The 14,745-nt window shown below is 39.6% G+C and overlaps 1 protein-coding gene across 1 annotated transcript in view; it reads right to left on the reverse strand.

Moving 5' to 3' along the window:
• LOC131987059 (protein diaphanous homolog 3-like) overlaps positions 1-14,745 on the reverse strand; it is a 181,712-nt gene that overhangs the window by 99,751 nt on the left and 67,216 nt on the right. The window contains exons 18-20 of the mRNA XM_059352207.1: positions 6,363-6,458; positions 4,707-4,801; positions 108-209 (exon numbers count right to left, since the gene is read on the reverse strand). Of these exons, the coding sequence (XP_059208190.1) occupies positions 108-209; positions 4,707-4,801; positions 6,363-6,458 (293 nt within the window). The remainder of the gene's footprint in view (positions 1-107; positions 210-4,706; positions 4,802-6,362; positions 6,459-14,745) is intronic.

The following is a 14,745-nucleotide window of genomic DNA, read 5'->3' on the forward strand; positions in this document are numbered from 1 at the left end:
GAAACGCAGTATGAAAGGGCTATTGTTAAAGCTATAACAATCTAGTGGGGAGTTTACACTCTTGTCTGTGTGCATGCGTGCATGTTTGTGTGCGAGTGTGGACTCACCACTACACCAAACTGCTCAGGCTCCGACAAATTGGCATACTCGTTCTTATACTTGGCCAAGGCGTTCAGCTGCTCCTGTTCTGGTAAGTGCTTCACAAGGTTCTGCAAAGAGGAGAGAAAAAGAAAAGGGGTGAGAAGCAGCACGGAAGAAACCAGAGATGAGTAAAGCCACCAATTTACTGTCTTTAAAAATAGTTGTGATGGTGATATCAGGATGTCTGACGTGCTTTAATATATTAACTGTAGGTGGGATGCGGTTATAATCTCATTTTCACCTTTCACTGTCTGTCATGTACAAACTGTCACGATTTGAAGTGTCCAAAATTAAGCCTTTTGCTCTTGGGGGATTGGCTATATCTGGCTCTCAACAGCAGTGCGCTTGCCCACAGTCCATGCCGGCAGAGCCATGTGGTGTTTTCTTTGAATTTAATTTAGAAAGAGCCTTAGGACTACCACTCTTTGTATTGTGATTGTTTAGAAATCTAACCTACTGCTGTTATATTGGCTGTGTGTTTTGGTGAGTGTCAGCCCTGTTGATGACTTTTAGTAAAATTAAAGTTTTGTAACTGCAATAAAATGTATTTTATTATCAAACAGAAGACCATATCCTTAGGGCTATTTATACGTATAAAGACAATTGAAAATGATTGGGTTTTTTTAGACAGCCAAAAGGAATAAATGGTAAATTATTTAAGCCATGTTGATTACTTTGCCTTCTTCTCTGAATTAAATAGCCATTTCCACAAACACTGGTACTATGAAGTAAATATGTTGGTCTGATGCATTCAAATTGGGCTGAAAACCTGTTCCCGATGCCTGGAGTCAGAACAAATATTGCCCCTTTTATTACTTGACTTTAATGGAATTTTCCTTAATGACAATTAATTATCTCTGTGTTGCAGTAAACAATTACTGATCAAATTAATTCTTTTGAAATGTACATCCATAAATCAGGTTTGTTTTTGTTTGTTTTGTTCGGCCAGCCAAACCCGCACCTACAGTGATCAATCACAGTTAATCGAAACTCCTTAAATTCATCAATAGAGAGCAAACAAAAAGATGTATTTTTGTAGACCATCCTGGAAGTTGCATCGCCATGGGGTCTATTAAGAATTCGTCAATGGGATTTTTGCATTTGATTTTGGATCGTTGCAGAAAATAAGCTCTGTGGCAAGCACACGTTTCTGATGCTGACACGCTTTGTTCAGCAGGATAATCCTGACAATTGATCATTACTTTTAACTTATGTTTGAAGAGTTAATGCAGCAAACAGAAGTAAAAAGCTAACGTTGTGCTTTAGCGTACGACACCACGGTCGCATGACTTCGTCACTGGCGTCACTACTTTTAGCTTTAGACACTCTCTGACAAGCTAGCGAATCCTTAGCCTAATAAATTGCTGATTAACATAATTTACAATCTACAAGAGTTCGCAAGAGCACTGAATAATACGATTAGAGGCTATAAAACGGACAAATGAGTGCGTGTCAAATCAATCAATCAAATCAAATCAAAATTACTTTATTTATCCCCGAGGGGAAATTCAGTTAGTCTGGTAGAATCTCTGTTAGAATGAGACAGCCTGATGGCTGTTTGAGCGAAGGATCTTTTGTATCTCTCCGTCCTGCAATGGAGAGAGAGGAGCCGTCGACTGCTGTATTTTTTGGTTCATAAAGGTTTTGTGTAGCGGATGATCTGGGTATTTCAGGATGGCCTGGAACATCTTGACAGGTCATCTCTCCACCACCTCCTCCAGTATGTCCAACCTGGCTCCAACCACAGAGCCAGCTCTTTAGACCAGTCTGTCCAACCACCTTGCATCTCTGTGTCTGATGCTGCCTCCCCAGCAGACTGCAGCATAAAACAACACACTACCACCACTGACTGATAAAACATCTGCAGCATCTTACTACAGATGTCCAGAGATCTGAGCTTCCTTAAGGAAAAGAGCCGGCTCTGCCCCTTTTTGTAGAGAGCGTCTGTATTTAGGGACCAGTCCAACTTATTATCCAGGTATACACCTAGATACTTATAACTTGGCACCACCTCGATATCAACCCCACAGGTATTCACTGGTGTCCGGCATGATTACATTTTTTCAGGACAACATTATGGTCTCATTGCTAGTAAAAAAAAATCTTCTTCAAGACAATTTGATGATGATAGTGTAAATAATGTTCCCATTTAGAAGAAAATGGAAGATAAAGAATCATATGATTTGGGGCATGGCTACCTTTGATTGACAGGTCACTAACAAGGCGAGCCCTCAGCAGGAGAAGAAAAAAGCAATGCGTATACACGGCACTGTGTCAATAAAGTTAAATATATATAAAAAAGGATGTTTACCGGTTTGGTTTCATGACTTTGACCATTTCACAATGTATTTTTACTTAATGACAGTTTATTTGAATGTTTTGTTCATTAAAAATGTCTTGTTCAGCATTTAGTTGAACTAACAGACACTCCAAGGAGTCGCTGTTAATTTTCTTACACAAGTTACATACATTTTGTTTTTGTTTTTTGCTAGCCAAAATTAACATCCCAGTTAATGCTCCAGTTAATATTAACATGAATTAGCAGTAGCTTCGCTCAGTCAGGTTGCCAGGTTGGTGTAGCGAGGTGTGTAGTCAGTAGTCAAATCCCTCCCGCTCCTCTACAGTCCAAATATGGTCTGCTCCTAGTTTCCAAAAACAAGATGCCGACACAAGATGGCGAGGAGTGTAACGCTGAACTCAATGCCTGAAACAGGCAGTCCACAATCCAATGGGTGACGCCACGGTCACTACGTCCATTATGTATATACAGTCTATGCCACAGACTTATTTCAGACATCTAAACAAAAACCCATTCAAAATCCTCATTGAGTTTGAGAAGTTAGACACAAGGGCACTAAAATCCTACCTTACTTCTGGGTTTTAGAACTCATTCCTGTGGCACCCTATAAACATCCTCAACAACTGGTGCACATATTCTAAGCCATCAACTTTTTGACATTTTTTGGTGTGTCTATAGGCGGATTTGAATTTGGCTTGACGAATGTAACCCGGAATGCTATTCTTCTTCATGCTTTTTATTTCAGCCATTTAGACTGCTGTCATTGTTTATTTGCTGGACTGTCCAGGAAGTCAATGGATGGCCTCCAGCTTGTAGAAGCTACTGCTGCCAAGGTACTGACACAAACTAGAAAACTGGAGCACATTTTTACCTATTCTAGCCTCCCTTTCACTGGCTACCTGTGTGCCTTAGAATTGTTTTTAAAGTTTCAACCCTTCGTTGTCCAACCCTACACCGCTGACCTTCTCCGTCCTTGCCTTCCTTTATGTGGCTTAATGTCCGCCAATCAGTTGTTGTTGATTTGTCCAGTGAGAAGCTGGAGACAGAGGGTAATAGTACATTACTGCTCAAACGGGCTCAAAACCTCTGTGTCAGCCTTCCATTGGAAATCAGGCAAGCAGTATTTACACAAACAGGCTTTTAATCCGTTTTCCACTTACTTTTTCGTATTAATTTCATTTGATTTGTTTTCAAGTTACATTTATCTTTTAAATTATTCATCTTTTCTTTTTTATTTGCTTTGGTGAGTATGTATTTTATGTTGTGTTGTATTTTATCATGAGAATCCTCATGCTGTTATGAATACATTGTATTAAATAAAGAACTTAATGACATTATTTTTGATGTTTGAAAAATAACAAAACTGACAGGAAATGTGCAGAAAAAAATAACAAAAGTCTACCAGAGGTTATTATAAATACTTCGAACTACATTCTAACCAAATACAACTGAATCGTCTAACTATATTATATTAGATATATCATCTCAGATATCAGTATCATCCTACAAAATATGGTGTCTGAAAGGTAACGAGAAACTGCATGACAGAAATGTGAAGGACGTGTTTTCAGTCTTTCTGAAACAGTGTCACCATTACAGTCAGCATCTTCCTGTTAGTTTCAGCAAGCCTGATTTAATCAACAGGAAGTAGGAACAGCTAACAAGTCTTCCTTTGCAAAAAGTGACTTGAATTCTGGTTCATTGAATTGCTGCTCAGAAAGAGAGAATGAGAGGCACAGACAGACAGAAAGACACTGCACTTGCTTTGAGTGTGGCATTGAACTGAAATGTGAATATTAAGTACAACTTCATGGTCACAACGCTAAACTGTTAAGCAGTGACACAAAAGAACAACTGTAAAACATCATTGAAAAAGAACAGCTTCACATCAGTGTAGCATTAATTTATATATTCATAGATTCCCTGCCCTTCCCAACTGCTTTTACACCTGATGTTCAGTAGGATTTACAGTTGCCTGATTCCGCTACAAGCCGCTTCAAGGTAGACAACTAATAAAGGACGATAGAGCTGATAGAGCTGGCACACGAACCCGATCAAGTGAGTAGGAGAGGCCAGCACTAAATAGTACACTTACAGCCTCAAGGTAAAGAACTGCACAATGTAGGTTGAGCAAGGTTCAAACATTCTTTCCATCTCAGCTATGTTTGTGCACATCTCAAACAGAGTTCATGGTCAGGTCATCTGCTGTCTGAGAAGCTAATGAAGCGCTTAACATTATTCAAACTTTTTGAAAAACTTGCCCGACCTGGATCATAGGCTCAGTGAGTTGCTCCTCGTCCACCTCCACAACCATCCGGCGAATTTCCTGATAAGGCATACGGAATGAACCCAGGAAGATGGCTACAATGAAACAGACAAAAGATGCAGCAAATGCTGTCGTAAATAAAATTATACTACAGGTGAATGATAAATTGTAACTTCATTCACCTAATCAATAATACGAAACCAAAAAAAATCAACAAAGAAAGTTGTGGCATAAAAAAAAAAACAGCTCAAGGACACATTAAGGACATGAAGTAGGGAGCCATAGGGAAAAATAATTAAAGATAAATCAGTACATAAGTCACCCAGATATTAAACTGTGTTAGAATAATTACACTGGTTTAGCAAGCATGAGATCATCAAGCAAGTGGTACCACAAGGGACTGAATGGTAAATGTCTTGTCAGGGTAAGTCATTAGTCTGGCCAGTGGTACCATCAGAAATAAGGACAGTAAAAAGATGTGTGACTAGGCTAAGAGCTGTACCGTGCAGAATCTTTAGGATTATTGGAAATATCTGCAGGTAAAAGCAGTGGTAATAGGAGCATCATTTCATAATCTAACTTGTGTTTTGTATTGGAGCAAGTCTGGTGCAAACAGAGTTACAGACAACAAACTGACATGATAAACAGTAGACCCATGAATTAGTCTCCAAAACAAATTAAATCAGGCTTCTTTTCCAATTCCACTGCCAGCTTTTACAGTGCATCACTGTCTTAAAGGAGTTCCAATAGCATGCAGAATGTTTAATATAAAATTAATTACTGTGTAAAGTGACTGCATACACTTAGTGGAGGTTTGACTGAATAACTAGTCTTTCTTCGCCTGTTAACACATGTCAAAATGTGATAGAAGGAAGCTCTGTACCTTTATTGTTAAAATAACACTCTCACCCCTTGCATAGAACAATTTGCACTGTATCTTAATAGTGACTGTATGAATCATGAAACAGAATTAAAACCCCACATTCTCTTTCTCAACCTCAAATCAAAGCTTTTAGACTCTTTGCCTCCTATGGTGGAACACATAAACCCGCCTACTCTCATTTTTTTCTCTTCTCATTCCTGCTCTATAATTTCCGCTGTGTGATTTATCACTGTTACTGGGCTGATTAGTCTCATTTTCTTTTAATACATGGAACAAAGGTCACAGCTCCCCTTGATATAAGCCAATGAGGTGCTAAGATCTGGGAGTGCTTAAGAGATCAGCTGGATCCTCATTAATGCCGGGTGCTTTTAAAACGGTCATTTTAAGACCAAGCATGGTGGCGTGAGTGTGTGTGTGTTTGAGACAGAATTGCCCCTCCTGTTTCTCCTTTTAATAGCTGCTTAACACTGATTAGCGCAATGTGTCTTTGAAGGTAGTGAGTGACAGGTAGCAATGGCCAGGTCTTGTCTTGCTTTAATTTCTATAGCAATAAGCAAAGTTGCAACTCATTCCCCTACCAAAATTCTCTGTTTGGGGCACTTCAGGATCATATAATAAGGGTTACAGGAGGTGATTTAAATGAGATGAAGAGAAAAAGTGATTGCGAGGTGCACTGTGACGAGCTGTGGAGCGACACTGTAACATCTAGACACATTGACGTATAAATCCAGTCCTTTAGAGAAAGAGCTAGCTGAGAGGAAACAAATACTTACATAGATTCTGTGCAATCTTTGGATCGAGCACCTTGAGCTCTTTAATTCTCTTCTTTATGGATTTCTTATCCTCCAGATCCTCCTCTTCTTTTTTGGCTGATGAAGACAGACACACTGAATTATTATCAACACACAGAGGTAACATTTATACAAATGCATGCACATACTGTATTGCTGACATACATCTAATACACACAAATTCAGATACAGTGAGATTATGAGATTTACATATCTTATTTCAGGTACATCATGAGGAAGGGGAGAAAGTGACCGGAAGGTGGAGAATGTCCAGTTGCTTTTTATTCATATAATGAGTTACAATATTATATAAAATGTTGTCATATTTGATACATTTTAGATATTTCATATGTTGAAATTTACCCAGGGTCATAATTTCTGTTTTTGTTGGTGTGTTTACATGTTTTCAAATGAAAAATGACATAGTCTGCCATCACAGGATGCCTCACTGCTGGGGAAGCATGGAGAAAGAGATTATGGGAAAGTGTTGTGATCACAGCACTGACAGCGTAAGGCATGGGTGAGCCATGGCAGTTCCATAAACACAATGTTGCACATACAGTAATCAGGTTATAAGTGAAGGTAAATTTGTTTTGGGTCACACTGAGCCAGGTAGGTGGGATTGTGATAGTGCTATTGGTAGATAGGAGAAGCATCATGATGTCTGGGCTACAAACAAAAAAACAAGAAAACACACATATACACACATACGTACACAACCCTCTTGAGCCAGGCTCACAAAGAGGAGTTCATGGTTGGTTTTAATTATTTAAGACACCAGATTAAGAGAACAAAATGTGCGTCCCAGGAGTATGCTGGGTAATTGTCTGGTGCTGTAATTATGGTGTGTGTGGTGAGAGGAGAGGAGAGGAGAGGAGAGGAGAGGAGAGGAGAGGAGAGGAGAGGAGAGGAGAGGAGAGGAGAGGGGTTAATCCACAGGAAAGGTACTTCCACTGTTCCACATGGGCTTGGTGTTCTTTCAGGGATCCTGTATCTAATTAAAAAGTGAAGGGGTATGCTGGGAGCTCCCGCAGAAAAGAATGTTAGCATGTCCACAAGCGTGCACACCTACAATACAGCCCACCGCACAGAGAAATACACAAACACGGCCACACACTGAGCTATCCTTGGACTTACGTGGCTCCTCTGTTGGTACACTGTCCTCACAGTCTTTCAGTGTGTGAGGGAGGGGAAAACGCAACGGAGAGACAAGGAGGACAATGGAAAATGTGTACCATGGATAAGGGAGAGGAGAGAGAATGAAGAGAAGAAGAAAAAAAACATTTTCACAAGACTGCACCCTGTCCACTGCAGCGTGAAACACGATGAGACTCAAGTAAGGAAAAATAAAGTATGCTATAAAAACTTGGCTAAATATATAAACGAGTAAAAAAGGCAACTAAATCAAATTGAAAACTGGAGAAAAAGACCAATTACCTGAACATTTAGCAACTAATCTCACAGAAACAAATAACCTGTTTTGTTCCACAATTACAAACACATACCGCACGGACATGAATGGAGTATTTTTGATATTGGTTAAGATAAAAAAAAAAAATCTATATATATATATAGAAATAATAAGATGGCAACTTTTTTAACAATCAATGTAATCATGTAATACCTTTTGGTTTTGGATGGTTTGTTGGAAAAACAAGTAATTTTTCACTTTTCCTGACCTTTTTTTAGCAATGTCACTATTAATCTAGAAAGTAAGTGACAGATTAATCAATAGTACTTTGTGTTTTTGTTGTTGTCTTTGCTGTCACAGCTCTCAACACAATATAAATGTTTCTAAAGATGTCAGGCTGATTTTTGGGCAAATGTTATTAAAATGATTAAAAATGACACAGAAGACATCTAGATTTTATCTATTTGATGTAATGCAGCCATAAAATTAACATCTTGGGTCTGGAAAACTCAGTCAATGTAAGAATTATAGTCTCCAGCTTCAATTAGTAGTTGAAACATAAATAGTTTACACTGTATATATGATATTGTCAATGTCATACAAGGTTAAAATATATTTTCTGGCCCTTATGGTCAGAAAAATTGAGGTTCAAAATGTTAAATGACAAAACCATACCCAACAGAAAAAAACAATTTGTTCTATGTATGCATGGAGGGCAGAGGTCACTTTGCAGCATCTGCCAGTACAGTCGTGCCCATTCTATTTTCTTCAGCCCTCTAACTACTTGTGTAAATATGTTCAACAAGCCATCAGGCAAGGCACTTTACTTTAGATTGTCTCCATGAATGCCAAGTGCAGAAACCCGTGTTTTAATATGAGCTATAAATGAAATCGATAAAAATGTAAAGATGTCAATATTTACCTTTAAAAAAACTGCATAAATAGCTGAAGTATATATTCTTACGGGAATGTAATTTTGAATTTGATGTTATTGGGTATTAGGATGCAATATAAGAAGCCGGCCCTCGAAAGCCTCCAGCTTACTGCATTAAGATGTTGTATTGATCTACTCATCATAACTTATAGCCTAACAGAATCTCATTTATTACACCAACACACACGACTCTCTCTCGCTCTCTCTCTCTCTCAAAACATGCACACACAAAAAACACACAGTAGCAGAGCATTAACCACCTTGTTTCAGTGCATATAAACATACTTGGCTGGGGCGCATAATCCATGATTCATTCTCATCCATTTCTATGGTACAAGAGATAGTAATAAGATAGGAATCGTACTGCACGCACACACAAACTCTCTCTCTCTCTCTCTCTCTCTCTCTCTCTCTCTCTCTCTCTCTCACCGAGCTGCCTCAGGTGTTATCAGTTAAATCAGCTAATTAGATTGCCCCCTTCCAGCATCACCCCCAATCTCCCTGGCCTTAAAACAGCTTTTCTTCAGGGAAGCCTGCTCATTATACATCAGCCAATTAAAATGTCCCGCAGGGGGTCAGAGGTCACTGGTTAATCAATCAGAGGGAGCGGCAACTGTTGTAGTTATCAGATTGCGCTATCACCCAGGAAGTGAGGAAGATAAGGATACACTTGTGAGTGCAGAGCAGTGGGGAGTCTGCGTCACATCACAGGTTGAGCGAAAGTAGGGAAGAAGCAGGGCACACAGCGTAGGTATGGTGCTACAACAAAGTATTTTAGGCACTAATGACATATGGATGGCTCAACATTAAACTGTGTGAAACATTGGGCCTCTGGCAGGAAACAGTCTACAAATAAATGTCTTCTTATTTTTGTTCGTAACGACAATTTGGGCTTATTTTGTTCGTACCCATTGATTTCCGGGAGTCACCAACATTTTTGTGTTGTTGTTCTTCTCCTAAGTAAGAGATAATTGTGCAAGTGGTCGAGACCACTCTTACCTAGTTGTTGTTTCACAGTCCACAACTTATTTGTGGTGTATTATAGATTAAGGGGAGACACTGCAGGTGAATGGTGTAATGTTTTTAACTTATAGATATCTCTATGAAACTTTCCCAGTTTGGTAGTTACATTCAGAACATTTTTGCATTACAAGTTTTCAGAAATGTTATGTTTAGATATGCAAATGAGGTGGGGACTCATTAAATGTGTGTTTATCTGCATATATTTCCAGGACAGAAAAAGAGAATTGGAAAAAGCGAATTTTAAAGTTATTTTATTTTGTTGATATATTAGATTCAAATTTCTGCACAGAAGGAAATATGTATTTCTCCTTTTAACATTTCATAAATCAGAAAACTGTCAAAAGCCATGAAAAAAATTATCAATTTTCGTCATGATTTGAGGAACAAAATGTTCTATACACCAGGGTGTGAATGATATATTATATATATCCAGTACTGATGCTCTGAATAATTAGTTTTTTGGTTTCTTCTTATGGCCATTTTTGGTGGCCTTATATAGTGAATATAGGGAGCATTCCCTATGCTAATAAACAATTATGAACAAATCAGATTCATCAGTTAGCAGATTTGGATGGTTAAGAACATTTGGTACATCTGGAGTTGACTATTCCTATTTTTTGAAAATGTAGAAGAAAAAAATATGAGAGAAATTTATGAGAATGATATAGCAGGAGGCACATTAATGGTCAAAAAGAGTTTAGAGAAGTTTAGAGAGACAAAGTGGCAGATAAGCAGAGAGTAAGCCCAGCAGAAAGATGTAAGTTACAAATGAAGCCATTGACTGAAACCACAGTTAACATCAGATGTTGAGATCAGATACGGCAGAAAGGGAAAGCAGGACTCCATCACAAGGCAGGAAAGAGCAGTGCATTACAGACAGACACCAACACTGAGTCAACAGTCTCAGTTGAAAGGCCTACTCTATTCTGCCACAGCACTACACAAGCGTTAGTCGACTACCATCTGAGCGCTTTCAAGTTAAGGCCTTTTAATAGAGGCCTGTGATAAATGTCAACTTGATGGCATAGCTGTGGACAAAGTAGGGTAGAGTGATAAGGAAATGAAAAATAGAGCAAAGAAGGCGGATGGTCTCAATATTCTTTTTCCCTCAGTGTACCTTAGGGAAAACTATATTCTGCATTATTCACATAATAAAAACAAAACAGCAACAAAATAATGTCAATTTGTGCTCGTGTCTTTTCTTGACTGAAAAAAATGGGGTCTTGGGTATAAAGGAAAGGAAAAGTTTTAGTCCTTTCTTGCGAAAAGAAATAGAATGTGTGGTTGCGGGGTCAGGCAAGGATGCAAAGCTAGAATTTTAAAAGAGTTATCTGCTCCTCTCACTTGTAATGAATTCTACTGACTGGTTTTGATCCAATCTCTGCCACAGTTTAAAGGCACTTGACAAAAATATGACAATGTGTAACAATGCGCACACACATGCTACCCAAACACTAGCACTTCCCACAAGGCAGTATCAGTGAATTGTACCGTCAAAGCACTAAAGGGAATGGTGGATGAAATAAAACTGCTGTGAAAGAGCATGACTGATGCTGTACATGACAGGCAGGCCTCAGAGACAAGCAAGTAACACCTCAAATCCACCCCCCACCCTTCACACACACACAAAAATCTCCTCCTCCCTTCCCCAGCCCTCTACGCTCACACCAGCACTCCATCTTATCAGGATGGATTTCTAATCAGTGAAAACGCCTTACTGGAACTGCCCTCCTTTTTGCACACATACACTCACACAGGCACACACACAATATCCTAACACTACTGTCAAATGAAGGAAAAAACATAATACTCAATACTAAAATCCAAGAAGTTATCGAGTGAAGTAAGGAAATGACAGCGGTGTGAGTGAGAGAGGCAAGAGACAGGCGCTGTATGTGTGCCTGTTTATTTGGCCCGTCATCTCATCCAATATTTGTCCAACTATCTTACTTCCTAAGGAGATATCACACCCTCCGCTGACTTTCCCCTTGATGAGGCTTCATTATTTATGGCATGTTGTAGTGATACGATTTCCTCCCCCCTGAGAAAGCAGATACAGAAGCACACAGCGAGGGGAAAGTTGAGAGGGCAACAGTCTTCAAAGGGTAATTAAATCACTGTGTTGTTTCCAATGGCCAATCAAGGCAGTCATGCAGGTAAAGTTTAAATCACTGCTATTAGGGGAGTTTCTGTAGCAGGGATAATATAAGGGGCTCGCAATTCAATGTGCAAACACCACACACACACACGTAATACTCACACACACACACACACCACTGCCTCAAGCAAAATCCGCTATGAGACATCTGATGCACAGAAGGGGGGCTGTCTGCAGCAAGTGAACAAATCCACCATTCCGACACATCTGTCAACTCTACAGTCAACAGAGGGGAGACGAACAGTCAAACCGGCCGTGCAGCTTGACTGTTGACTCACGGTATGGTTCTGATCCAGCTAAGACCTGAACTTCAGTCAGCCTGACAGAAAGCACAAGAGACAGAACGTCCAGGAACTATACACACCTGCCCTTTCCCCCTCTGACTTATCAATGCACACACTTCACCAGCCTGACTAACACTGACGTGACGGCTTGACTGGTCTGTTTGCGCACAGACTATCCCCACTGCAGGTGTGTGGGTACCGGCGAGTGTGAGACAGAGAGGGAGATCAGAGTAATGAAGTGAGGAGCTGTGTTGTGAGTGAGCTAATCAAAGTGAACCATGCAGGGCCACCTCTCCCTGTGATCCAGACTAGATGACCCAGGGCCATAATTAGTCTGAGACTTTCATTCTGATAGCAGCAAATTAACAGACTTCATTAGGCTTGTCTCTCCTCTCCTCTCCTTCTCTATTCCTGCGATACCAAGATCGTTTCTAAATCTAAACCACTAAATTACTCGTGCATGAGCATCAGGGTCTGCAACATACCAGTCAACTGCTCGTCTCAAAGAAACTAACATACCCTACAGAGAGAACACAGAACACATGTAAAAATAAACTCACAGAAATGGACTGAAATTATTTACGCTAAATCAAAAGATTCATAATTGATTAGGAGCTTCTGTTAATCAGTATGTACTGGCCTGTGGGGATGGATTTTACCAGTGCTCTATTCTCAGTGGAGTAGTGCCCTCTAAAGGACTGTTGAAGACCTACCAATGGCCCCAAAATGTGTCTATGTGTGTGTGTGTCTCTTGTGTGTCTGTGCACACTAAAATAAGTATTTTCTGACTACTCTGTCATATCAGGTATGAAGCATTATTATCTCCATTTCATTTCACTATGTGACAACACCAGTTCGATCTCAACAGTTGTTAAGCCCACCCTAACATTTCCCAAGTCATTCGATGGATTGATGGCAGCCTAAATCATTCATCTCTGAAGTCATTTGCCATTTTTCTGTTTTTCTCCCTGTACTGAAGCAAACATATCTGCGCCCATCCTTTCACCACCTCCCCCCCACCATCACCCTACATACACAAACCTACATGTGTGGATGAAAAATTACTATAGAAAAAAAAGCAAAGCAAAAGCAAATATGTTTTTAACGAGCCAGCCCATTACTTTGGTGATATGAGAACATAAAAACACAAATTGGGAATAAATTGAGGTGCTGATGCTTGAGAAACTGAGACAGAAGAAAGAAAGAAGAAAACAATGGAGGGGAAAAGGAAAGGAAGATTAACCATTCACAGGTCCACATAATACGCGTGTGGGTGATTTCTCACAGTACAAGAAGTGTGCGCATGGGTCAGTGTAACACATTAGCTATTTATAACTAGGGCTGGATGATATGACTATCTATAGAAATCATTAAAAAAAAATACTATTGTATATATTATTTCCATCACAATTGTGAAATACTGCAAAACCATAGAGGTATGGTGTGCGCAGTTTTGCTAACATTGAGAGTGCACAGCGTAATGAAACACAAGAATAGCTGTACCTAAAGGGGGGCTACTTGGTTTGGACCAGAAACCCATCTGCAGAATTTCGCAACATGCTGTCCCCACGACAGGCTCAAACACAACAAATCTATTCTACTTCAAGATGAAGAACGACAGAAGGGTCGTGATAGACCACAGACTCAGTCAGTCATCCATAGAGGTAGAGGTGGTTAAAAGAGGCCTTTACCCAAGGCCCTCCATATGATAAGAATTCCAGCTGGGCAAAATAAATCAAAAAATACTTTTCATTTAGTAAACTTAGTGACTTTAAACATGGCATGGTGGTTGGTGCCAGACGGGCTAGTCTGAGTATTTCACAAACTGCTGGTCTACTGGGATTGTCTGGAACCACCATCTCTGGGGTTTGCAGAGAATAGTCCGGAAAAAAAAATATCCAGTGAGCGACAGTTCTTGGGGTGAAAATGCCCAGACTGGTTGGAGATGATAGAAAGGCAACAGTAACTCAAATAACCACTCAAAAACCAAGGTGAGAAGAAGACCATCTCTGAAAATACAACACGTCCAACCTTGAAGCAGATGGGCTACAGCAGCAATTTATAAGGTACACCTTGCTAGCCAGAATGTGACTGAGCTAATTTGAAAATATACCGTATAAAAATAGTTTGCCGACCATTGTAAGAAAGAAAATAAATAGCCATCCAAAGTGTGTACTATGTGACCAGACCTTCCCTTTCAACAACAATGAAAAGAGCCTTTAATGATTATGCATTTGATGAGATCTCTCATAATGGCACAAATTTTCTGCAGCCACATGAACAGTCATTATAGGACTAATGGTGTTCTTCAAAATGTCATAGCAAAAGCATAAAGAGAGTGGGAGAAAAGGAGAAAAAAGAGAACAAGCAAGATAGAGTGTGAGAGAGACACACAGGAAAGAAAGTCCATTTGATGTGAACAGATATTTGCCAGTGGAAAGCAATACTAACTACAGTACATGACAGTATGAGATGGACATCCTGCTGCTTTCCTCATATTTTCAGAGTGAAGGTTCTTATATATAACTAGGAAACATCTTAGCAGCTAATTCTCA

This window comes from Centropristis striata, chromosome 2 (genome assembly GCF_030273125.1).
Source record: "Centropristis striata isolate RG_2023a ecotype Rhode Island chromosome 2, C.striata_1.0, whole genome shotgun sequence".
Taxonomy (NCBI): domain Eukaryota; kingdom Metazoa; phylum Chordata; class Actinopteri; order Perciformes; family Serranidae; genus Centropristis; species Centropristis striata.